Genomic DNA, 27,111 nt, shown 5'->3' with positions numbered 1-27,111 from the left:
GAACCACACTCGAGTCACTCAAACACTCTCGGTGTTTCTCAAGCCTCAATTACATTCAAGAATGCACACAGTGTTTAACCCTCAATTCCTAACGAAATAATCTCTCAATCTCGCAAAGGAATTACACAAATCTAACATCAAGATTTAATCGGCTTCGACACTTGAATTCTTGATATAATTCCACGAACAAAACTCACCGAGAAAAAAAAACCTTTCCAAGCACTCGCGTGGCGCTTCAATAATTCTCCCGAATCAACGCACAAAGCCATATATATATATATATATATATATATATATATATATATATATATATATATATATGCAAAACCGTGTCAACCTTTTGCCGACCCAAACAAGGAGTTAATTCCCTTGTTTTATTCCCTTGCTTCTTTGACACGCAAGTCCAAGTCAACTCTACGGCTGAATATTCAAATCAGCCCCCTCTCCGTCGTGTAATAGATTTCCTTATATATTGTTTATTTTCTTTCTTTGGCTGATAACTCTTGCGTGTGTAACTGACTTCCGTATTCCTTTATCTTTTCTCTTCGGTTGACCGAGTCCAAGTCTGCATTGAACTTTTATGTTTCTTGAGCAAAGACACCAACACACAATCAACTTTAATTCGTAAGTTGATTACGTGGATATTTTCCTTTGCTTGATTTCGGGTGTCCGCAAATATTCGATTCGGAATCTTCACAGTTTTTACTTCGGGCTTAAACTCGAGACATATTATAACATATTTAAAGGCCGAAGGACTTTCGGTGAAAGATATTTTGTCACGGGAACAATTCCAATGAAACAAGTTCACAAAATTCATGAGAAATGCATTTCTCTCCTTTTGGATTTGCCTGTACTTAGACAACCGCATTCTTTCACTCGACCTCAAAACTCTCCACTCGCTCACGAAGCTTTTGGAGAAGTGGGAGATTGTCCTCTTCGATCTTCTTCAACAGGCCGTCCACGAACATGAGCCTCTCCGAGTGCCCAAGCTTTGCGACTTCTGTCACCCGACAGTGCGGCACCGCCGCCCTCTTTGATCTTCTTCAATATATGGATGGAAGCGACGAAGGCCACTGACCCTCGCCTCAGATTTAGGCAAGGGCCGCCCCCCGCCGAAGAACTGAATGGGGCGGCAGCCCTGGATGCCTAACTGCACTGTCCTTCTCATTCTCCTCTTGGTTTTTCTATTTTTTAAGATTACCGTTTTTTCTCAGACTTTTATTTTTTAAAACTTGGAAACTACTTTTTATGCATTATAGTTGCTTCATATAAGTTGTAAGATGAAGCACTTAATGGTCATGTTGGCATCTCGGCATAGAGATTTAATAGAAAGGCCAAATCGAACAAAAAAAGTATATTATTTAGGAATTTTTTTTTTGTCAGAATATTGTTTAGGAATTTAATTACACCAAAAAAAAGTTGAAAGACTTAATTGAAAAATTTTCAGTAATTTAAGGACTAGATGCCTCTCTTAAAGGAAAAAAAAAGCACAATTTTTTATTGATGCCCTTTGAGGTCTCCCAATGAGCCTTCTAAAATTTCGAAACTTGTTAAGAAAAAGTCTTGCACACCTTCACCAGTATCTTCCTTGCTAATCCAGAGCGTTAGGTGGGCAATAGACAAATAAAATTGACTTTCAAGTTAGCTGCCAAGTCTTGTAGGTATTGGCACCCACTTGCCTCAAAACCTCCTCTCATTTTTCAAAGCTAGGCCACGCCACACCAGCCTCGTTTCTCTTATGGGGGATAGAGGGAGAGAGAGATCTGGAAGTGCGAAGCTTCCTAGCTATGGCAAACTCAGAATATGGAACGAGCGGCGATGCTGAACGAGCAAATAGGAGATGAGTACCAAGTGTTGTATAGTTTAATTTTCATTTTTTATTTGATGTGAAGTTTTCATCCAGGTAACATATACATGTGAAAAGCTTAAAATAGGTTAAATGAGTTATATAGGTTTTCCTAGAATATTAGTGCATTTTGATCTATAGGTCAATCCGGGTCGGGTTAAGTATGAGTCGTTGAATATAGGTCCAAACGGGTTAGATGATTCAATAAGAGTCGGAACATATTCAACCCAAGCAAACCCGACTCGATCCAGCTATTTGACACCACAACTCATAAGATACGACATCGGCATTTGATGGCCACATTATTATCCCCATTTATAATTTTAACGGAAGGCCTAATTCTTTAAAAAAAAAAAGAACAAGAAAAACAAACACAATTTAAGAACCTGGTTTCAAGTAAAAGTTGAGAGAACCGAGCAATAATTTAGATAGACGGGTGCCTTTATCCCAAAGGAAAAGGACAAAGAAGAAACTCTGATTGGCCTTTATGGTCTCCCAGGGAGTCTTTGAATGTTTCCATTGCCAATGCAGAATCTTAGGTTGGAAATAGACAATTATATTCGACTTTAGCTGGGACACGCAGACCCCAACCTTTTTTCTCTTCAGGGGACAGAGATAGATCTGGAAGTGCCAAGGTTCCTAGCTATGGCAAGCTCAGAGGCAGGAACGAGCAGTGATGTTGAACAAGCAATAGGAGATGAGTACCAAGTGTTCTTGAGTTTCAGAGGTCCCGATACTCGTTACGGATTCACAGACTTCCTCTATCATGGCTTGGTAGATGCGGGAGTCCGCGTATTTAGGGACGAAGATGAGCTCCACGTCGGCGAAGTGATTGGTGGGAACCTTCTGCGTGCTATCAACAACTCCACGATCTACATACCTATCTTCTCCCAAACTTATGCTTTCAGCAAATGTTGCCTCCGTGAGCTCACGCACATAGTAGACAACGTGTCTAGGTCGAACGGTAGAAAAAGCATCCTTTCCATTTTTTTCAACGTGGAACCCGAGGATGTCAAGCTTAAGACTTCACTATATGCGGGTGCTTTCTCGGAACACGAGAATAAGTTTCCCGAGGAAGTCGAGAAATGGAGAAAGGCTCTTGCAGAGGTGGATGAAATCAAGGGATGGAACGTGAAAAGGGACCAAAGGTAAACACTCTTTTAAGAATCCTCCCTATTTCTTTCTTTCTTTCTTTCTTTCTTTTTTTTTTTTTTTTTGGGGGTCCGTATGAGATACAACGTTGCCCTGTGAAGTGATTTCTTTTATTATTCTTTTAATGGAAATTATTGAAGAGTACCTCCAATTGCTGTTCTCGTTCAAATTTCGGTTCTCTGCTTTGTCTAAGATTACCCAAGGAAACTAAGATTCGGCGACTGAAAAATCATGTCTCAATATGCAATAGAAGCGAGAGCAAGCTGCAGGGTCGAATGTCCACATTATTTCGATTCGCGATTCTCTATTTCGAGTGCTGAAATATTTTCAGGGCTTAGCCATGAATGCCGAAATTCTGTTTATGCACGACATAGTTGCATGGTTAATTTGGTTGCTGTGAAAGCCAATACTATAGTCTTCAGACAGTTCTATGATTTTTTCTTTTGTATGAAAAAATACCGAGTGAATTCTGCTTAATTAGCCTATTAATTGCTCAGTGTATTTAGATCTCGTTTGCTATGTACTTCAATCTATACTAATGCAAGCGTTTTTGTACACCGCAGCCAAGCAACAATTGTCAAATTGGTCGTTGCAAAGGTTTTAGAGAAACTGGAGCTAAAACAAAAATCAGTGACTGAGCATTTAGTTGGACATGATGATCGGGTGAAGCACTTGACAGAGTTATTAGATGTCGACCATCCTGATGTGCGGCTCATTGGAATTTATGGAATGGGCGGCATTGGTAAAACAACCATTGCCAAAGTCGTCTTCAATGAACTATCTTCCCACTTTGGAAAGTGTTGCAGTTTCCTTGAGAACGTTCGAGAAAGCATGTCGACCAAGGACGGCATAGTCCAATTGCAGAAGAAGTTATTGTCTGACATTGTTAGTTCTGCATGTGCAGAAGGAGTCAAGGATAGTGACCAAGGAATGAGAAGGATTGGAGAAATGCTCCGCAATAAGAAGGTCCTTGTGGTTCTGGATGATACTGATAATAAAGAGCACATTGAGGGACTAATAGGAAATGGGTCCTTACGTTCGGGTTCCAGGATAATCATTACAACGAGAAATACAACTATTCTAGATGTTTCGGAATTCAAAGATAAAATGATACCATATGAGATGCTTAAGATGGATGATGCTCTTGCACATCAACTTTTTTGTCAGCATGCCTTTGGCAAAGACTTTCCTTTGGATGATTATCAGGGGCTTACGAGGGAAATTGTCTCAACTACAGGAGGGCTCCCTTTGGCAATTAAAGTGATAGGTTCGGTACTTTATCAGAGAAACAAAGCATTTTGGAAAGAAACTTTGGTCAGGTTAAGGAATGTACCTGAGGAAGAGATTCTAAAAAAGCTAAAGATTAGCTATGATGACCTAGATGTATTTCAAAAACAAATTTTCCTCGATATTGCATGCTTTTTTGTCAATGAGAGTAAGGCGGATGCAATTTACATGTGGACTAATTGTCAATTTTATCCCGAAAGAGGAATTGAAGTCCTTACCAGGAAGTGCTTGATAAAGACATTGGACAATGATAAACTCTGGATGCACGATCAACTCATAGATATGGGAAGGGAAATCGTCCGTCAAGAAGGTCCAAGTGATCTTGGCAAGCGGAGCAGGCTGTGGAGTGCAAAAGAGGCACTCGAAATGATAAGAACCAAAGAGGTAAGTAAGAAACGTCCAATTTTCAAGTAGAAAGTCGCATATCCTAAGACAAAGGATCCCTATTCGATTTAAGATGTTTGTCATTTTTTTTCTCTACCCATTCAAGTTGTAACGCATAGTGGTTCGAAGTTGACAAATTTCTTCACACCATTGCGAAAATTTCATTCGCAGAGGAAGGGCGAGGTTCGAGTGCTTGAGATAAGTGGATTGGATGGCTCCATAGAGATCACTAATGAAGACTTTGAAAGGTTACCAAATCTAAGATTCCTCAAGTTATGCTATGGAGATTTTGTTGGGGACTTTGCAAAGTGTCGTTCGAAGTTGAGATGGATTTCTTGGTATCCCGCTCTTCAGGATTTTAGAGCAGTCAATTTTTATTTGGATCATGTTGTTGTTTTTAAACTTCACTGGAGTCGCTTCACAGATGATTCAAAAGCATGGGACTTAATCAAGGTAAACCACATGATTTAATTCTAGTGTAATGGTCCCACTGTCACTATGCATTGGTTCTTACACTTGACATGCCATCCATTTTCACAGGAGGCACGGAATTTGAAAGTTTTATCTCTTGAAAGGTGTGATGACATAACGACAATTCCAAACTTGTCTAAATGCTTGGGTTTAGAGAGGTTGACTCTTGCGTACTGCTCCCAACTAGAGAGAATTGAAAGCTTCATTGGAGATCTACGATCATTGATTAAGTTAGAGATTAAGGGGTGCCGTAGTCTTATAGATTTGCCCGAAGAAATGGGGGCACTGGTGAAGCTTGAGCTCTTCTCATTGTCGGGATGTTCCAGGTTGAGAGAGCTTCCACGCTCACTTGGGAATTTAACCTCATTGATAGAGTTGGACTTAACGGATACAAGGATAAGGGAACTTCCCAGCTCCATTGGAAAGTTCATATCACTCCGCATCTTGCGTGTTCCAATTGGTCCTTTTTATTATGGTGGGAAGGCTGATTTCCGGTTTCCTAGTGGCATCAGCACTTTGGTAAATCTTGAAGAGCTGGATCTCTCTAGGCGTGAAGGAATGAAAGGTGAAATTCCTATTGGAATTGGTGAATTGTCATCTTTAAGAATCCTAAATTTACAATTCACCAGTATTTGCGGAATTCCAAGGACAATCAACAGGCTTCATCGCCTCCAAACACCGAACTTAGGACTCTGTCATCAGATTCAAAAATTGCCCGAGCTTCCCACGAATTTGACCAGCCTATGTCTTGAATCTAGATCGTTGATCTCAGTACCTAATCTGTCGAACCTCACTAATTTGGTCGAATTGCGACTAAGTGATGACTCAAGTTCAAACCTAGTCCCAGGATGCAACTTAAGGTGGATTGGGAGGTTATCTAGACTGAAAAGGTTAGAGTTAAATCAGGCGAAAGTCCCCGCACCTCCAGAGTTGGTTTCTCTTTCTCATCCGGAAAAGCTTGTTCTGGAACACCTAGACTTCGAACCCCTCATGCAGCTTCCGTTTTCCCACCGGGGTTTGAGAAATTTGTCGATTTTAAAGTTCTGTGGGTTGAACATGGAAGAGATAGCACTCGTGGGACTTCCACGGCTGGAGGAATTCACTATCAAGTGCTGTTCACTTCGAAGATTATCCATTTCTTCGGAACTAAAGAAGCTACAGCAAGTGAGTGTGTTAGGATGTAATGAGCTAGATGAGATACAATTTTTGGGTCTTCCGAGATCATCGGAATATCCGAGAGTTCATAAGTGCGAATCTCTGACCGGAATAAGCGGGTTATCATACTTGAAGAACCCGGAGAGACCGAAAATCTATTGCTGCAATGTACTTACCGATGTCCAGGGCCTAAACGAGCTAGTCTCTCCGAAATCCTTGGAGGTCACCGGTTGCGCGTCATTGAGAAGGTTGATTGATGCATCTTGCACAAAAATTCCAGATGATTGCAAAGTCTTAATAAGGGCATGTGGAGCCTTTGTCCCGCATTCTGTTGGGATGATGCATTTGAAGCGTTACAGAGTGGTGATTCTATCGAACAAGGTGAAACCTCGTCTTCATCAATGTGCGGTAGACTTCTGTTTGATTCCTTCTTCTTAGGCCAAATATCCTCCTTTCTTTAGCCCCACAAATATCCTCATTTTGGCTGCACCGCAGTTTCTACTCCATTAATGCATTTTTGTCTTCTTTCCAAAGGATTGTCTAGTGAATGTGGCTTTATAGAAAAACAAAATAATGATTCGAAAATTAACGAATGTTTCCATTCATATACGCAATCCTCAAATCAAGAGTAGAAGAAGCCCGCTGCTGGATATTTTCATTTACACCGACGTTCCAATACTACTTTTTTTTTTCCCTTAAAAGAGGGGAATATGTGAGGATATACTACTCCGGATAGTAATCTAACTTATTTGGTGTTTAATTTGGATTTACATCATCTACATATTACAAGTTCAAAATCAGTTAATATGAGAAAAATCGGATAAGTATTATGATATTAAGTTGGACATCTTAGTATTTAATCCTAAATCTGTCTCTAACTAATGAATGGTGTAATGTATGTGTCCTATTGGATTTCGGATAGATAAGCGTAAAGGTTCAATATATATTTACATTCAATACATATGTTGTTTGGCTCTCACATTGAACTTGTTACATCTCGGTTGGAGTGTCCCTTCACAATCGCATTCTTCCTTGTATCAAAGATGGCCCCTGTTATGCGGTCCTTTTTCCCTGATAAAATTATGGGGAAAAAAGAAAATGTCACTGCTGATAGCGTGACATATGAAGGATTGATTGCTGACGTTAAAGGTTTCGGCATTCATTTCAAGAGCATGTGGTACGGGTGCCATCACCTCTTCTGCGACCGGTTCATGGAGATCAAGAGTGATGAGCAAGTGAAGGGGATGGTGCAAGAAGCATCCGAAAGAGGATCAATTCATCTGTACCTTGAGGATGAAGGGGACCTTTCTTATGTAAGTATTGGATATTTGCATTATCTTAATTGTCCAGTCCTCGAAACTAATGTGGAATTTCAACGTGGTCCAGGTGAAGAGAGATAGAACTGTGGAGACAGACCGAATACCTACAAAAACAGGCCGAGGAAGTGGGACCGGACGTGCTTCAAACCCAGGAAGGGATCCTGTAGAAAGAGGCAGAGGAAGGGGTATAGCTTCAAGTTCAAGAAACAGCAAAGGTTCGAGGCCGGGTAGGGATTCAGCTTCCACTTCAGGAAAGGGCAAGGCATCAAATTCTGGAAGGAGCATATCTTCAATTTGGCGAAGCAACAAGACATTGAGTTCTGGAAGGGGTAGAGGTTCAAGTTCAAGAAGGGGCACAACTAATGTGGAGGCAAGTTCAAGTTCGGGAAGGGGCATAGCGTCAAGTTCACGAAGCGGCTCGACTTTGAGCACGGGAAGGGGCAGAGCTTCAACTTCAGGAAATTGCGCAACTATGAGTTTAGGAAGAGGCACTACCAAAATGGGCACAAGTTTAAGATCAACGATGGACAAGGGTTCAAGCTCGGCCAAGACCGAGCCTCAAACATCAAGTTCACGATAAACTAAATCGAGGTAAAGTGCAAGTTTCCTCGAACGTTCTTCCATCTTTCTTCTAGGGAGACCGTTAATCAACATGTGCTTATGAAACTTTTTGGCAGAAGGTAGTGAACCCGTTACGACAAATTCAGAGCGTCGGCATTGGTAAGAAGATCGCGAAAGAAAACATCCACAGGTGTTGTCCTAACTCAGGATTGTAAAGGAGCAATTTCAGGACTCGTTTGGATCTCGGCGTTCTTGTCGATATTCGTTTTTGTTTGCTTGTCATAATTTGGTTTAGCTGTATTGAGCACAGAAAATGTGAAGCTGCTGCTCTGTTACTAATAAGGATGTTATAGGCAGCTTTTCTATCGTTTCGGTGTGCAAGAATTACTTGAATCCAAAGTGTCATCCTTACGCAAATCCAGTAGTGGTCACAAGTAGAATGCTTCAAAGCTTTAGAATAATGCCCGAAATAGTTAGCGATGACGCCGTACTATGCACCGCACCGGTATGAGTTTGATTGACGAGCCTTTATCATATGCCAAGGAAAAGGAAAAGGAGCTCGAGTATTGGGAGTTCCGGAACTGTTGCGAAATGTTTAATCTGATCTCCCGGCATTTTTTTGTTTTTTTTGTAATTCGGATCCCTGAATTATTTATTATGTTCGAGTTGGTCCTTCCTTAAGAATAGATGCTAACGTGACATTTTACGTGGTAATTATAACAGAAAAGGTTGTTGTCAAAATTTCGAAAAAGCACAAATCTAGGAAAAAACACGAAAATCTGAAAAATGAGAAAGAAGGAAAAAAGAAAACAAATTCATTTAGGAGAAATGCATGCCTCTCCATCTAAAACTTGTTTTGGAACTGGATTGCATTCTTTGCTCACTTCGATCCTCTCCATTCGCCGACGAAGCTTCCGGAGAAGCTGTAGACGATTGTATGTGGCGTTACTTCTCTTCATATTATGCCATCGACTTAAGCACACTCATTCTTTTCTCCAAAAAAACATAAAAAGAAAGGAAATGAAACTTTTACATAAACTCGACCCGAATGTATCTCACCACGAGAAACTAGAATATATGAACAGAGAACATCGAATCATTATAGTAAGTAAAAACCACTTAATTACATACATTTTTCTATCCCTTTATTTGGGGGATGATAGAGATCTTCTCATTGCTCATATTGAAAGTAGCAGCAGAGGGTGCGCATGAAAACACTTCTCTCCGAGAAATCAACTTCTGATCAGAAGTTGATTTCTCTACTTCTCCTCAAAAGTAGAAGTTGATTTTTCTACTTCTGCTCCAGATTGACTTCTGATCGAAAAAATTCGTTTGGTAACGGTTGAAAATTTATACTTTTGAAATATTATTAACAAAATTTTTGGTGTCGATGGTTGGCGGCGGCGGTCGGTGGCCGCAGTGGCGGGGGCGGTGGACGGCGGCGGTCGGTGGCCGGCGGCGGGAGCGGTGGACGGTGGCGGTAGGTGGCCGGCGGCCGTGGCGGCGGGGGGAGATGGCCTGCGACCGCGGCGGTGGCCGGCGGCGGCGGTCGGTGGCCGGCGGCGGTGGTTGGTGGCTCGCGGCGGTGGGTAGGCGGTGGTGGGCGGCCGCAGTGGGTGTGGTCAGCAGCCGGCGGTCGCAATAACGGTGGTCGGCGGAGGCGAGTGTGATCCAAGAAGTGATTTTGGAGTCAAGAAGTCAAAATTTTTTACTTCTCAAAGTTGGCCAAAAGTCCTATCGGAAGTGAAAAATCTTGCCAGAAGTGAAAAATCATGCCATAAGTCAATTTTTTTACCAAATGGATTTCTACTTCGATCAAGTTTTTATCAAACATATTTCTCTGCCAGATGGGCTTCCCGCGCAGAAATGAGAAATCAGAAGTGATTTCATGCGCACCCAGAACAACCTGAAAGAAAGTCCCATGTTTGAAACATGACACACTTCTAATGCTACATGGGCTTACAAGAACTGCTTTAATCTTATTTGACTGCTTGAAAAGAACAGTTTTAGTCACGATACTAACTCGAGCAACATATGTCGAAGTAACTATATCCCAGTTTTCGAGATATCATAACCTAATGCCCTATGTTTTTTTTTTTTTCGAGATCGTTATGCAATAGTGATTCTCATTTATGTTGGTACTTCATAAGCAGCAATTTTTAAACAAACTACAACGCTGTTGACTCTAGATTTCGCATACTGAAAACCGATTTTCACACAATAATGCCTCGGACTAGTTGAGATTCTAAATTTGAACATAACCGACTTACTCACTTATCTACCTACAAATTACAATCAATCACATAATTTAGCAAGAGTGCCCGATATTTCCACCCCTCAGTTTGCTAAACAGCGCCCTTAGAACTTGAAATTTGCAAAACAGCCCAAGTTGGGTCCCATAGTCCCCAATTCTTTCGTTTCCCGCGTTTCGGCAGCATAATCCCCGCCTCTCTCCTCCTTGCCGCCAGTCTTCGAAGCGCTCATCATCCTCGCCGCTGCTTGCTCCACCATCTTCTCCGCCTCGCGGCCTATCTTCTCGGGGCCAATGGCGATGTCGACTTCGACTTCCTCCACGAATCAGAATACTCCTCCGTCGGTCGGTGAAGAGACTGGATCGTACATCACAGTGGACTTCCAACTTAATTTCTGGTCCGTATTCTGCTTTGGTGGCGAGAAAATTGCGTCATCCGCGGACGATTCCGCGAATCGTAAGCCGAAGAATAGCGCCCCAGTGCCCCGCAAATCCTCTGGCTTCTCGTCCGGTACGGCCGAGTCTCTCCTTCAAATGGCCGACTCCGTCTTGCGACTGCTCGAGTGCTGGAGAGTGCGGTTTGGAGTTTGGAGAGAGGGAAGGATTTGAGCTTGTGTAAACGGGGCTTGAAGTCGGAGGGCAAGAGGGAGTCGTCGGCGGCGGCGGGGAAGGATGGAGCAGTTGATGGCCGCGATTTGCTCGAGGACGTAGACGTCCTTGGTCTAAGAAATCAGATCTTCCCCTGCACAGTGATTTTTGATTTGTGATTTTGGTCGTGGCCTTGTGGGGGTGTTTTGTTAGGTTCTTGCAGAGTTCTTTTTCCACACTGGCTGTGGCTGTGTCTTTGCTCTGTCGACGCTGGCAGTGGGTGTAACAAGATGAAGAAGAAGGAGAAGATTTTCAATGTATTACTGGAATTACAATTGTATGTCTACATTTATAATACAAAAGGTGTATATAAAAAAGGAAAGAATAATAAGATCAATTTAAATCAATTTTTGATTCACAATTCATCCCGGAATATCATGATTGATTCCTTCCAATTTGCTGCCTTTCCATGATTGACCGGGATTGGCAATCAATCCGCATATCTGTCAACACTCCCCCTCAAGCTGGTGGCTTATATATATCCAAGACGCCTAGCTTGCTCAACGGATATGCATGTTGTCTCCGACACAAGGCTTTGGTGAAAATATCCGCCGGTTGTTCCGTGGTGTTAATTCCACTTGTCTTGATTATTCCTTCCTGGATTTTTTCTCGGGTGAAATGACAGTCCACTTCTATATGCTTTGTCCTCTCGTGAAATGTAGGATTCCCCGCGAGTTTGATTGCCGCATCGTTGTCACAAAATAAGGTAGTTGGTCCCTTGACTTGAATACCAAGATCTAAGAGAAGTCCTCGTAACCGGACTATTTCACACACAGCCTTGGCCATTGCCCCGTATTCTGCTTTGGCTGATGATAGGGATACAAGAGGTTGTTTCTTGGTTTTCCACGAAAGTAGAGATTTTCCTAGTTTAATGCAAAATCCAGTGATCGATCTTCGACTCATCGGACATGTGGCATAATCAGCATCGCAATAGGCAGTCATCTCCATATTGCAATCTCGTGATAAAAGAATACCCAATCCTGGCGACTTCTTTAGATATTTTACAACTTTTAGAGCAGCATTCATGTGAGATCGCTTGGGTTTTTGCATAAATTGGCTCAAGGTCCGTACCGCAAAGCATATATCCGGCCCGGTCATAGTGAGATAAATCGGTTTCCCCACCAACCTCCGATAACTAGATGGATCTTCGAGCAAAGAATCATTAATTTCTGACGATATTCCCGCATCATATTCAACTGTGGTCAACCCGATATTTTGCTCAATAGGAATAACAGCTGGCCTACATCCCGACAATCCGGCCTCCGATATGATCTCCAGGATGAACTTTCGTTGGCTAAGAGAAATTCCAAAATCTGAGCGAGCAATTTCTATGCCTAGAAAGTACTTGGGTGGTCCCAGATCTTTGATATGGAAAGTAGAATGCAGATATTCTTTCAAGCTTTTTATGGCCAAATCATCATTTCCCATGATAAGGATATCATCCACGTAGATTATCAGATATATACATGACATACCCTTTTTCCACATGAATAAGGCGTAGTCATGCTTCGATTGTGTGAAACCCGCTCCGGTGAGAGATGCTGTGAATTTTGCATACCACTGTCGCGAAGCCTGCTTGAGCCCATATAAGGATTTCCGGAGACGACATACTCTAGACTCCCCCTGTCTCCGTAATCCTTCCGGAATGTCCATATAGATTTCTTCATCAAGATCGCCATGAAGGAATGCGTTGTGAACATCCATTTGATGCGGCTCCCAGTCACGGATGGCAGCAACAGATAGGAAGGACCTGACAGTGACATCCTTAGCTACCGGAGAGAAAGTTTCGTAGTAATCGAAACCTTCTTTTCGCGTGAACCCCTTGGCAACGAGGCCTGCCTTGTATCGTTCGATTGACCCATCAGCCCCGTATTTAATCTTGTACACCCATTTGCAGCCAATTGGGTTATGATGATGGGGTAATGGCACTATATCCCATGTGTGATTGTCAACCAAGGCTTTTAATTCTGCCTCCATAGCTTTCGCGCAACGTGGGTCACGAACGGCTTCGTGATATGAGCTTGGTTCCCGAACCTCGGAAATACGGCCGACGCAACACTTATGATCCGGGGATAATTGCTCGAAAGATACATAGGAAGAAATAGGATATGGAGTACCTGTTGTACAGGATGAAGTACATACATAATCCTTAGTCCATATGGGGGGATGGGTAATCCGGCCCGATCGCCGTGGCGCGACTTCCTCGATCGTAGGAGAGAGAGATCTTTCGGATTCGGAGTTATCTGCAATGTCCGAAGAGAAATGTCCTATAAATGGTGAAACTTCTTCCTCAGTAGGTGGGGTGAAAGTGCCAATGTGGCTGGTTGAGGGAACGTCATTCTCAATCATTGGAAAAATAGTTGGTACATTCGTCGGTATAGCCATTTGATATTGCGCAGTTGGCATCAGCTCTTCTTCTAATAAGAACTTGTTGTTTTGTGAGGACGATTCTTTGTTGTCAGTTGAAGATTCCATCTCCTGGAAGGGAAAAACTTCTTCATGAAAGATGACGTCTCTCGCGACAAAAAACTCTCCAGAGGATGGGTCATATATACGATATCCCTTTTGCAAAGTTGGATATCCCATAAATATACAAGGACGAGCACGTGGATCTAGTTTATCTCGTGGACCCACATTTGTAACATAGCAAAGACATCCGAAAACCTTAAGGTGATTGGTTTCGGGCTTCTTACCATAAAGCGGTTCAAAAGGGCTCCTACCACCGAGAACTCGAGTAGGCATGCGATTAATTAAGTAAGTAGCTGTGATCACACAATCACCCCGTAAAGTCTCGGGAATGGAGGCTTGGAATTTTAGGGCACGAGCGACTTCAAGAATATGACGATGTTTCCTTTTAACAACACCGTTTTGTTGAGGGGTGTAAGTGCAAGTACTCTCATGTAAAATTCCATGGGAAGAGAAAAGATCTTCACAGTCATGATTGAAAAATTCTCTCCCATTATCTGTTTGAATTTTTTGAACAGATTTTCCGAATTGATTTTTTGATACTAAGAGAAAGAACTTCAATTTAGAAAAGACTTGATTCTTCGATTGCATAAGAAATACCCATGTAGCTTGGGAAAAATCATCAACAATCGTAAGGAAAATTTGGCCCCATCACGAGTCGGAGTGTGATATGGTCCCCAAACATCAACATGTATAAGGGCAAAAATACTCGTTGTGCGAGTATTGCTTGATGGAAAAGGAATTCTTGATTGTTTTGCTAGGGGGCAAATCTGACATTGAGGATAAGGATAAGAAGCACTATGCCCAAGACGCTGATGAAGAATGGAAACTTTATTATTGGAATTGCATAGTGATTGCCTTTTATGGGAAATATGAGGAAAAAGAAAATTCTTTGGGAATGTAGTCCAGAAATATAGCCCTTCCGAAACTTTACCCAAGCCCATTGGTTTGCCAATCGAAAGGTCCCGAAATAGACAGTTATCAGAATTGAAAATGACCAGACAGGAATTATCCTCACATGCCCTAGAAATAGAAATGAGATTGAATGTAAATTGTGGGACATAGAGGACGTTTCGAAGTGTAATGTGGGGACTGAGTTCAACTATGCCAATTTTTGTGACAGGAGTGGTGTTTCCATTTGGGAGTCGTACGAACGTGGATGAATCATGTTTTTCATAAACAAAGGAATATAGACTATCATCGCAAATAATGTGATCACTAGCCCCTGAATCAATCACCCATGCACTACTCATAATTGAGTTCATCAAGCAATAGGAAATACCTGAGAAGCTAGCTTTTTTGTCATCCACTTCCATGAGTTTTAGAGCTCTCCTTAGTTGCTGGTATTGTTCATAAGATACCGATTGATTGACCCCAGCAACTTGATGTACCGTTGATTCCTTTGGCCTTTTTTCTTTTCCACCTGGTTTCCCATGGAGCTTCTAGCAAGTTTCCATTGTATGGTGTGGGCGCCTGCAAAAATCGCAATATAATTTCCCTTTATTTTTTTGATTTTTTCTATCTAACCATGTGGCAGAATTCTGGCCATCGGTTTTGGGGAAAAAATATGCTGATGTGGCATTGCGGGAACCGTCGGATTCGGCTAAGAGCCGGATAAAACCTGAGCCGTCCGATTGCCCAAATGGATCGTGGCCTTCTGTGTGACTCGTCAGGCTTTTAGGGTTCCCATTGTGAAACCCAAAAGTGCTCTTCCCTTCTCTTTCGTTCTGCAGCCTCTCGCTTGGTGCCCTCCATCGCTGGTTTGTTTGAGCTCCGAGGATGACACCATCGCTTCTCCTTTCGTGGTCTGAGGAAGTGTCGCGACCTAAAATTTAGACTAACGGATTATTAGATTAATTAAATCAACTAACCTAATTCGAACCCTCCCAAGTCCTACCGAATCGCAACTTAGAAAATATTTAATCGGAGCCGCCACTAATCATTTACGGTAGGTTGATTAGAAACCTATATAAAATAGCGGGAGAACTATTTTATCTCTACGAACTAGAGAGAATGAGTCCGGGGACTTGGTTACGCTAATTGAAAAATTAACGCCCTTTCGGTACCAATTTCATGAAAAAGCCTTTCCGATTGATCGATGTGAATTCAATGATTAATTGGAAAAATGTGACATGAAGACTATATATTAAGTGCCCAGAGGATGATTTTTTTGGTATTTTCAGTAATAAAAGAAAACATTCAAAAGCAATAAAAAATATGAACAAAAATAAACAAAAATACCCATAATATACCTTTTAATTTCCGATTTTTCAAAAAATCCTCTCATTCCCAAAGATCCGGGCTAGAGCGAGATTTTATCCGCTACATCCTCGAGGATTCCAACCAATATGCGGATATGTGTATAGAAAAACAACATCCCTTCTCGCCAAAGGGCGTAACACGAATTTCTATACTAAATCACCATCCCATTCCACGAGATCGTGGCTAAGGCGTGCGATTTATTTTTCCGACGGGTCTAGGCACATAGGGGAGCATATATTATGGGCATGTTTGTTTAAAGATGTGCAAATTTTATAACAAATCAAAACAAACAAGCATAACGACAAAAATAATATAAAAATGAGTTGATTTATTTTGGATTTTCGAAAATATGAGAGGGGTGGCCAAAATTGTGAGATTGGGGTCCACCTTTCCTCATCCAAAGTTCAATTTTAATTTGAGAAAATTATCTTTAAGATCTAGAAATTAACTTCGGATAATTCTCGAAATTTTGGACAATTATCCAATCGAATTCAGATCTTATCTCTAATCAAATAAACTCAGAAAAATTAGTGAGAGATAAGATAAGATAACAACCTAGCAATCCATCCAACCAAATCAAATGTTAATGATAAGCATTCAAAGCAAATGATTATCCAAGACAGATCATATATTATCTAATTCAGTTAATTCTCGAAAATCCAGATAATTATCTGATTCAAGTACATCCGATCCATAGCATTGAATATCCGCAAGAGATAAAATCATCCAATCCACCAAGAATAAAATTTAAACCAAGGCTCATCCACTGACACATCCAATTCAGCCAAGAGGGGGTATATGCCGAAAATTACAGATTTTATCCACCCAAGATTCTTATCTTTTCAAGTTATCCAATTTGATCTTTAAAAATTGAACAATTTGTTATCTTGAGGAAAAAATTTCAAACCAAATTTAATTAATTCCCAAGGTACCGCAAAGCTCAATCAATCTCATGAACAAGTTGAATAAACTCAAAAAAAATCAGAATTACATACAAGGCAATGCAGTTTTCGGTTCTAATCATGGACTTTGATAGAAAAGGTTTGAATTTTCCCACTTTAATCGCAAATCAGGTATGCTCAAGCTGGTACAAGAACATTAATGCAAGTTTCTAAGTAAACAAGCATGATTATGCAATCAAAAGTTTCAAAAATTCGTACCTTTTTGAACCAAATTTCCAGCACAGTGCAGCCTAGGATTTTCATCCAAAAACACCCCCTGTTCGAGTCCAATTTGAGCTCTAACCCTCAAGAGATTCTAGCACCAAATAGCACACAAGTTAGCAATTGAATTTCAATAAAAAAACAATGCTGGGTAAACCTCAAATAGGGCTAAACAGTAGCTACAAAGCTGCTGGACAGCAGCTTGATTTCTGGAAACAGCAATAAAAATATTCCTCAAGTGGCCTACCGAACGACCCAAAATCTGCAGCAAAGATTTGAATCAAAATATGAGTGAACTCAAGCCGATCTATCATGGAACAAGAGCTGTTCAACAACCGAACAGCAGATGGATGAGTTAACAGTGAGGCAGACGAATGGGACTCCACGGGATCAACTTCAATGGCTTTGGGAGGTCAACCTGCAGTGGTCACCTTGACACATCGTGGATGACTAGGAACGATGACCAGAAGAACCTTTTAACTTTGCTGAACGTGGTTCTCTTTCTTGCTCTTAATTTGTTGAATAATCCCACTGGAAAATCTGTGGACCACCATTTGGAGTCCTTCTTTTTGTCTTGTGTCTTTGGACATGTGGCGCTTCCCCTCCTCCTTCACGTTTTTCTTGGTTTTGCTTCGTTGCCCAGAATCTTCATGTGGAGACCAAAGAAAAACCCTTTCTTTTGCGTGGCCGTGTCTTATCAATGAAGTGGCCTCCTGTGAACATTGCAAAGGAAGACCAAAAGGAAGTTCTTTCTGTGAGTGTCACGTAGCAAATAACTAATACATAAAAGGACAAAACAATGAAAAGAAAACTTCTCTTCTTGTTGCTTTTTTGACCGAGAGAAAGAGCTTGATGGTCTGAGTCTTCTCCTCTTAGGCGTGTTCTTTTTGGATGAAGCTCTCGATGAAGACCGAAGCTCTTTGATGAAGACTCTCACGTGGCCGTGTATGACAATTGTGTGGCCTCCTCCAACAATGGCCGTGCTTTGAATGAAGTCCCACCGAATGTAAACCCTACGTGTGTATTTATAATGGTGAGCTAGGGTTTACGTGTTATTTTCATTATTTGCAAAATTGTCCCTCAACTTGTGATAATCGCAATTTGATCCGGAGACAAAATATTCATCTATGAAGCCCTTTTTTTTTTCAATTAATGGACATTTTTAATTAAAAGGATTTTCCCAAATTAAACAGTAAATGGGCTGATTTAAGCTCAAAATTATTCCAATAACCTTGTTAATTTTTGGCACACACTCCTTCTTGATTCCTAGTCCAATCCTCTGTCAAATTGAGCTCAATTACTTTGCCTCTGGCCCGAATGCAATGATATGCATGACTAACAAAAAGTAAATATGCAGTGCATGAGAATTAATTTTTGTGAGAATTATGATAATTCTCATTTTATACTTAAATGAATGATTTACTAAAAATCAAAATTTAGGTGTCAACAGGAAGCACATCTTTGGCTTTCCTCCTGGATTGCAAGTTGATATATTCGGCCGATAGATGGAGGCGACTCCATTGCGAGGATCTGTGTCCGGAATGCCAGGTACTCATCATTGAGGATGAGTAGAAAACGCGTCGCTTTTTCCCTTTCCTTGATTTCCTTGTATTGCTTCAAGGTTGCTTCGGGACCATCGAGTTTCTCTTCAACCGCTTCTAGTTCGTTCCAGAGCGCAGACAGCCTGTTGAAGCAGTCTTTAATTGACGAATTTCCTTGCTTCAATTCTAATAATTGCTGAGTAATTGCAAAAATTCTGGCCCGATCGAGCTTCCCGTACATTTCTTTTATGTTTTCCCACATCGTCTGAGAATCTTCCGTCGAGGGCAGACCGGCCGCGACTTCTGAACTTATGCAATTGCCAATCCAAGTGCGGACAAGTTGATTGCATTTGTTCCAGAGTCGAGCTTGGCGTTCGTCTACTGGAGTCGGAATGGTTCCGTCAAGGAACCCTTCTTTGTCTTTGGTTACGAGCGCCCTCTGGAGTCCCCTTGCCCATGTCGAGTAATTCTCTGGACCGGTGAGTTGCTGGGAAATCTGCTGTACCGGTGTACAGGGGATCACCGGGTTCCGGGCGGCCAGTGATGACCGGGAAAGGAAACAGCGCGAATCCGGGTCGAGAAGTCGGGTAGGGATTCCCACCCAAACCGGTGCTCCTCGGATCCGCCGATTGACCCGAGGACGTTATTCCGGGTTGTGGTGCCGTGTATGGGCTCCAACTCGCATTTGCAATATTTGGGTTTGAGGCTTGTCCCGAGATAGGAATTTTTGCTCCAGATTCTATCCCGTCACTTGATCGTGGGCTTCCTTCCGGTTGGAAAACATAGTTCGCAGGCCCTTGTGGATAGATCATCTGCAGTTGTCCATAAACCCATGGGTTGTATGAACCCTGAATCGGTACCCATTGTACAGGGTGCTGCGATGAAGCCTGGAAAGGCATCCACTGAACGGTTTGCGTGGACTGAGCCTGAACTTGCACTGAATCTTCTTTCCGCACTTCTTCAGTAAGTTGCTCCGACCGAGGGACATCTTCCAGGTTTGTGTTTCCTATATTTTGATTCCCTTCGGTTGAAGTTGGATTTGTTGCCATGGTATCGATAAGGTAGAAACGAAAAAAAAAAGGTTTTTCTTGTGGCTTGATTATCTGGATGCTGATTTCCACGCCGGAGTGCTGACGCTGTTTTGCAGGTTAGATTTTGCAACAACAGATTAGGGGATGATGGCGAGGATTAGCACTTTAGAATCAAGGTTTGCGGAAGCTAGGTTTAGGATCGTAGAGTGCTCTGATACCATGTAACAAGATGAAGAAGAAGGAGAAGATTTTCAATGTATTACTGGAATTACAATTGTATGTCTACATTTATAATACAAAAGGTGTATATAAAAAAGGAAAGAATAATAAGATCAATTTAAATCAATTTTTGATTCACAATTCATCCCGGAATATCATGATTGATTCCTTGCAATCTGCTGCCTTTCCATGTTTGACCGAGATTGGCAATCAATCCGCATATCTGTCAACAGTGGGGAGAGGAATGTTGGTCAACCGCGAGCTTCTCCTCGACTTCCACAAACAACTCTCAATCCAAGCGACCGATCATGGAGTCGCAGGCTTGGAGCTCGAAGTTGACAGAGATGGGTAATCATCCAAAATTCAATCTTGCCCATGACATTTAATGTCCTTGACATCTTCGATTTGAAAGGAATGCTATGCTAGAGTCAAACAGAGGTTCATTGTCGGAGAAAGGCATGCGTCTCCACGTGAAGCTAGTTTTGTACTGCATTCTGAATTGCAATCGTTTTTCCTGAAGACGAATTCATTCTCCAGTGAACCAAATTTATACATGAAACCCGTGACAAATGCATTTACCCTCCTTTTCATTTCGCCTATATAATTAGGCAATTGCATTGTTGGCTCGGATCTGGGTGAGAGTCGACTCTTGCTGAAGATCAGAACGAGGGCGGAGACTATCCTTCCCCCGCTCATGTTAATTTTTTTTTCCAGGTTTTTAAATTTTGTAAATTTTGATAATAATTTGCTATATTATAGTTGACTCATAAGATACAACGTTAGCATTTGATGGCCATTTTAGTATATACCCATTTATAATTCCAACGGAAGGACCAATTCTGAAAAAGAAGAAGAAAAATAAATACAATTTAAGAACCTGGTTTCACAAAAAAAAAAAAGTTGAAAGACCCGAGCGATAATTCAGGGACGCGGTTGCCTTATCCCAAAAGGAAAAGGTCAAAAAAGGAGAAACTCTGATTGGCCTTTATGGTCGCCAAGGACTCCCTGGGCATCTTTGAATATTTCCAAACTCATGCGAAAGTACTGGACACCTTCACGGGTGAATAGTCGCCAACGCAGACACCAGCCCCTTTTTCTCTTCAGGAGAGAGAGAGACCTGGAAGTGATACGCTTCTTAGCTATGGCGAACTCAGAGGCAGGAACGAGCCGCGATGTTGAACGAGCGACAGGAGAGGAGTACCAAGTGTTCCTGAGCTTCAGAGGTCCCGATACCCGTTACGGATTCACGGACTACCTCTACCATGGCTTGGTAAATGCAGGAGTCCGCGTATTCAGTGACGAAGATGAGCTCCGCGTCGGCAAAGTGATCGGTGGAAACCTTCTGTGTGCTATCAATAACTCAATGATCTACATATCCATCTTCTCCCGGACCTATGCTTTCAGCAAATGGTGCCTCCGTGAACTCGCGCACATAATAGCCAACGTATCTAAGTTGAAGGATAGAAAAAGCATCCTCCCCATTTTTTGCGACGTGGAACTTGAGGATGTTAAATTTAAGACTCCACGATACAGCGATGCTTTGTTGGAACATGGGAACAACTATCCCGACGAAGTCAAGGCATGGAGAGAGGCTCTTGCAGAGGTGGATGAAATCAAGGGAGGGAACGTGAATCATATGAGATGCTTAAGATGGATGATACTCTTGAGAAGGTCCTTGTCACGACCCGAATCCTGCGAGCTCGAAACATCCCCTCTCCGGCCACGCTTATGTACAGTTCTCCAGGATTCAAAGGCCCACAAAATAAAAACAAACACGTGCGAAAGCAGAAACGAATTCCCGTACAGAAACCAACAACGCTATGATAACTTGGGATGGTAAAAACAAACTTATGTACATATATACATAGTTGTTACAAACTTTCAAACCTAGGGCTTCAGAGACCATTGTACAAACATGACCACCTATAACAAAAAGATTACGTGGTCAAAGCCCGCTACACTTCCAAAACAAAACGCTCTACAAAGGTCAAGAGGCCAACTACCCTAAGCCTCGTCCTCACTATCATGCACTATCTCATCTATGGCTGCCAGCTCGTCCTCGTCCAACTCCGGAGGCTGCTCCATATCAAAAGGCTCCACAACTTCCCCATCTTCTTCAAGCGTCACGACCTCTAAGCTAGGCTCCACATCATCAAGACTAGCGTCGGGGTGCACCACTACGCCATCTGGAGGTGGAGCGCTAGTGGGGTCCCATTCCCCAACACTATCGTAGGGAATATCGAAGCCCGGTCGGCCCACACTGTCAAATCCCCGTGGCGGTACGTCTACACCACGTACGTGTGGGTCATCCAAAAGAGCTCTCCGGTGTCCACCCAAATGGTACTAACGTGCCTATAGTACACCTTGTCCTCCCCCACCGGGTACTCTATCACTACGGTTTCCATATCCCAGGGAATCCCAAATTGTTGAGGCGGGTCGTTCATTGTTGAGGCGAAAGGTCTAAAACAGAGAGCCCACGACGGGGTGAGAATAAATCTCAAGAAGAAAGCCCCTAACCCTAGGTTAGGGCTCTAGTACCTCCAGGCACGTCCTAGGTAAGCAATTTCCAACAATTTTTCTTTCAATAAAAAATTCCACAAATAAATTTCAGAATATTTCATTCTTTCTCCAAAAATTGGCACACCTTCCCAAATATTCTACGTTACTCCCACATCGGCATTCCACTCCTCAGATTGTAAATAAAATATTCCACGTTGCTCTAGAGCCCTCGTTTAACGCCTCAAGCTATAATATAAATATTCTACGTGGATCCAAAGCTCGCGTTTAACTCACCAAGCTATCATATTAAATTCCACGCTGGTCCAAAGCCCGGGTTTAACGCATCAGCCGTACTATAATCGGGACAGACCCGCGTAATAACGCCTTAGGCCATTATATGGTCCAGACCCGCGTAATAACGTATCAAGTCACTATCCCGCGTTTAACGCCTCAGGATAATATAATCAGCACAACCCCGCGTTTAACGCCTCAGGGTAAAATAATAATAACAGAGCCCGCGTCATAACGCGTCGGGCTAAATATGGTCTTACAAAAATACGAACCCCGCGTCATAACGCTTCGGGGTAAAATTCTACATTTCCTCTCAATTATTCCACTTAAGACCATATAACAACAATAATTCCTCGATCGCTTGTCCGATACCCCACAATCACTTAAATCCTTCCGATCGATTAATCTTTGCCACGTGATCTTGCTAAATTTCCTGATTAGCGGATCGAGACCACCCGGTCTCACCTATTTTTCTCCAAATAAAGATCGGGACCACACGATCTTTCTAATTTTCCTAAATTGCCCAATCGAGACCACTCGATTAAATTATACTGTATAAATACTTGATCGGAACCACGTGATTCACTCACGTTGAATAAATAATAAATCGGGACCACCCGATTAAATCGCACTCAAGCCATCGGCCAATCGGGACACACGATTAATTTTTGTCACCACAAAAGTTAATCTACGCCACACGATATTAATAATGCTAACATAGCAATTATTAATTACTGTCCGATCAAAATTTCACTAACATATATTTAATACGTACCATAGAAATAAACTATAGTAACGTGGCAATTAATCTGGGCCGTACGATTAAAATATCTTCACGTGAAATAAATCTCCACCACTCGATCAATCTCCACTAAGCAGGAATTAATCTCGGACATCGGATAAATCTTCCTTAGCAAGATTCAATATAAGCCGTTGGATTAAAGCAAGAAAAGCTAGATTAAATCCTAGCCGTCCATTATCCATCATGCAAAATCACTATTCATGCAAAAACATTTTTTTCTTTCTCTCTTTTCTCTTCATCAATTCGGCCAGAGCAAGATCATGCCCAAATTCAACCAATTTTTCACCAAATCTTCTCAACCTAATGTCCATTAGCAATCTAGATACCTAATCTAAGGTTAGGAACCAACTTACCACAAATTTAGCAAGTTTTCCGGCGAGAAGTCGGGAGAAGTTTTTGATTCCAACCGGCAGCTCCGGCGACTCCTCTTGATCGGCTAAAACCCTCAAAGATCCAGTGGTCCCGAGCGATTCACGGTGGAGGCTAAGCTCCGGTGGTTCAAGGCGATACCGGCGGCACCTTGGAAAATTTTCGGTGAGAGAGAGAGAGAGAACAAAGGGGAGTTCGGCCAAGTGAGGGAGAGTGAGCTAGAGAGAGAAAGTGGTCTTGAATTAATGGAGAAGAAGACCAAGAAATTGATTAATAAAAGGTTGGATAATATTAGGGCTAGATATTTTGGGACTTCAAAGTCAAGAAGGGCAAAAATGAAATTTCCTCACCAAGACTAGTCCAAAATTTGGCCAAGAGGGGTATTAACCAAAATGTCATTCGGCCAAAGTGAAAAATTGGGTTTCCTCCAAGGGCAAATGGGTATTTCCCCATTTCTAGTCCAAATTTTATTTTTCCCGAACCCTTTGGGCGAACCGCGAAGAAATTGTACACTGGACGAGGAAACGTCCAAAATTTAATTATTGAAACCCCCGAAGGTCCGACGTCAACTTCTGAAACTCAATTCGCGATCAATCTTGATCAATTAAAATTTCAGCATATCTCAAACTAACGGGCGGCTTTTAGGAGTTATGCGTATCGACCCGTGATTAATATCACGTTTAAGAATTTTTCAAACCATGACAACTTTGGTTGTCATTCAATTGCGAGGGTCAATCACTAGTCCCGATGGACACGATCGTTAGAAAATAATTTAGGGACGTTTGGAACCCACACGAGGTCAAACGGAATCACCCGTGATCCAAGCGTAGGGTATTATCCAAGTCGTTCCTTAATCATTCTAGGATCGGCCTATATTGGTCCAAAATCTTCCCTCGACAATTTTCATGTCCAAAGAGTCGATCCAGGATCAAGTTCTTAGGTCTACGTACTTGATTTTCCTAGCTAGCCATTCTCATTTGGTTAGTCCGCTCGAGATGGATCAATTCCGAGTGAAATTAGATTGAAATACATCAATGAGACTTTTCATTTATTCAAGGCTTCAAAAACGCGTCGGAACACGGGATGTCACGATCGTTGTGGTTCTGGATGATGTTGATAATAAAGAGCACATTAAAAAAATAATAGGAAATGAATCATTACATTCAGGATCAAGAACAATCATTACAACGAGAGACACAACTGTTCTGCAAGTTCGGGGATTTGAAGGTAAAATTATACCATATGAGATGGTTAAGATGGATGATGCTCTTGTTAGAAATATGCCCTAAAGCAACCATGTGATAGTTATATGTTAGGGATTTCAGTTGTACTTTCAAATTTCTTACTTAATTAGTGGCAAAAACGTACTTATTCATTTGTCCAATTATTTAAATATATGAATAAATTTCATAAGATCAGTTGTGACTGGACCTATTCTTGAGATGTTGAGAATATGTGTGACAGGTTCACAGTTAGACTGAATCTTTAAACCGTTCCCGGTCGATGGATCATTGAATGGATATCAATGATCCTGTTGAGACCGGTATGTTCTTAACTTCACCATTGAGCATTAGATACTTAAGGGAATGATGAGTCATAAGTCTTGGGTATTGCGATGCCCGAGTTAGAACACAGGTGCTTATACTGCACAAGTTCATCGAACGTGATAGGCATTGAACGATTAGAGACATGAAAGCTTTTAGCGTGATTAATGTCTAATCATTCATGCTTTAGTCTTGTGTAAATAATCCTTAGACCTGAGGCACAATGTTGAATTGTGTGTTGGATGTCTATGGTTCACAAGTGCGCATATTAGCGGTTCGTTGATCCGTCTCTATTCTTGATGGTCAGAGTTCATGCACATACAAAGCCACATGTGTGCGCAAAATGGAATATATTTTCTTGTTACATGCAAGGTATGATATCCTATGTGATCTAGTTACGACAATGCATTGAAATCCTTAGCCGGGGTTGTAATCGAGAATAAAATGTTTATGTCTCATATAAATGCATGTCGATTAGATTTGTGCATATGATTGAATTGGCGACTTGACAAATATTCCATAGTCTTTGTTCGATCGAGATATGTTAAGACAGAGGAATTGAATTATACTATAACCAAAGCTAACATGTTCATTATGTTCTTAAAGCATTCACACTGTCTGGGTAGTCATGACATATTGCTAAATGTCATTCATGACTTGTAGGACCTAGAGGTTGATCGGGAAAATCGATGTCGTAAAGGTAAGAGAAATCGGTCATGGCTTTCTTCTTCTTCGGTTATAGCTTTCTTCTTCTTCTGATTTTGTGATGTGTCGTTGTGATTTCTAATATGTGATTATGGTATTAGAGGGTCTTGTTAGGTTCTTGCAAAGCTTTTTTCACAATGGCTATGTCTTTGCTCTGTTAACGCTAGCGAGCTTCTCGTCGACTTCCTCAAACAACTATCGATCCAAAGCGATAATGGAGTCACGGGCTTGGAGCTCAAAGCTACGCGGAGCGAAAGACGATGACGAAGATGGGAAATCATCCAAAAGCGGGAAGCTAAGAAGTTGGACTTTGGGACTCACCTTGGGCTGTTTTGCCATTTAAATTTGGGATAAGTGCACTAGAAGTCCTAAAATTTATCACAAAAGTATAATTGAGTCCTAAAGTTTTAAAAAGAGTAATCATGTCCTAAATCATGTCAAATTAGTACAATCGAGCTTTCTGTTAACACTGTCAATTCATCTAATGAAAGAGACTAACTTGATATTTTTAAATTAATTTCTGTCTCCTATATGACATTTTTTTATATTTTCTTCTGCAAATCTTATTTAAATTAGATTTGAAAACTAAAATTTTATTTAAAAAGTAAAAACAACACTGGAAATAAAATGGCAGGCCCACACTGGTGCTGACTCTGTGCCCTCCGAGCCCCTGGGACGACTTGAACTCGCAATTGCAGAAAGTCGACAATTCTGGATTTCGCTACACTGCTAGATGGTGGACGAAGGAAGAAGAAGATGCAACGTAAGCATCTCTCTTTAAAAGAATAATAAACCATGCTATGTCGGCACCATGTGTCTTAAAGAAATAAAAAAACAAAAACACATTAGTACTTTTCGTTAGTGAAATTAGACAGAGATAACGGAAAGGCTCAATTAAATCAATTTGATAAATTTTAAGACTTAATTGCACTATTTAAATTTTTAGAGCTGGTGATAATGTTAAAGACTTTTAGTGCATTTATCCTTAATTTTAATAGAAGGACCAACCTAAAAAGAAAGAAGTATACAGTTTAGGAATTCATTTAAAAAAAAAGTCAATCGACTTGATTATATGTTTTGCAAATGTTTAATAACCCGATGTCTTTATCCTAAATGGAAAAAAAAAAAAAAGGAACAACTTTTAA

At 41.4% G+C, this 27,111-nt stretch overlaps 2 protein-coding genes across 2 annotated transcripts; both read left to right on the top strand.

The window, feature by feature from the left end:
• Positions 1 to 2,400: 2,400 nt before the first annotated feature.
• Positions 2,401 to 6,733, top strand: LOC125314809 (disease resistance protein L6-like). Its single transcript, XM_048278016.1, has 4 exons — positions 2,401 to 2,994; positions 3,562 to 4,669; positions 4,841 to 5,122; positions 5,210 to 6,733. Exons 1-4 carry the CDS (start codon positions 2,492 to 2,494, stop codon positions 6,731 to 6,733), a joined length of 3,417 nt encoding a protein of 1,138 aa, XP_048133973.1. The 5' UTR covers positions 2,401 to 2,491.
• A 14,164-nt stretch (positions 6,734 to 20,897) lies between these two features.
• On the top strand, positions 20,898 to 26,733 carry LOC115726996 (disease resistance protein L6-like). The gene is made up of 2 exons (XM_048278015.1): positions 20,898 to 21,427; positions 26,601 to 26,733. Exons 1-2 carry the CDS (start codon positions 20,898 to 20,900, stop codon positions 26,731 to 26,733), a joined length of 663 nt encoding a protein of 220 aa, XP_048133972.1.
• Positions 26,734 to 27,111: the final 378 nt, after the last annotated feature.

The sequence above is a fragment of the Rhodamnia argentea genome, chromosome 4 (genome assembly GCF_020921035.1).
Source record: "Rhodamnia argentea isolate NSW1041297 chromosome 4, ASM2092103v1, whole genome shotgun sequence".
In the NCBI taxonomy this organism is placed as follows: domain Eukaryota; kingdom Viridiplantae; phylum Streptophyta; class Magnoliopsida; order Myrtales; family Myrtaceae; genus Rhodamnia; species Rhodamnia argentea.
This window is presented reverse-complemented; position numbering and strand designations above follow the sequence as displayed.

Excerpts from the sequence above, each read along its gene's own strand:
- LOC125314809 (XM_048278016.1), top strand. The coding sequence starts at position 2,492 with ATGGCAAGCTCAGAGGCAGGAACGAGCAGTGATGTTGAACAAGCAATA. Across the intron at positions 2,995-3,561 it reads AACGTGAAAAGGGACCAAAG|CCAAGCAACAATTGTCAAAT; the intron begins GTAAACACTCTT and ends TGTACACCGCAG. Across the intron at positions 5,123-5,209 it reads AAGCATGGGACTTAATCAAG|GAGGCACGGAATTTGAAAGT; the intron begins GTAAACCACATG and ends CCATTTTCACAG.
- LOC115726996 (XM_048278015.1), top strand. The coding sequence starts at position 20,898 with ATGGCGAACTCAGAGGCAGGAACGAGCCGCGATGTTGAACGAGCGACA. Across the intron at positions 21,428-26,600 it reads TGGATGATACTCTTGAGAAG|GCCCACACTGGTGCTGACTC; the intron begins GTCCTTGTCACG and ends ATAAAATGGCAG.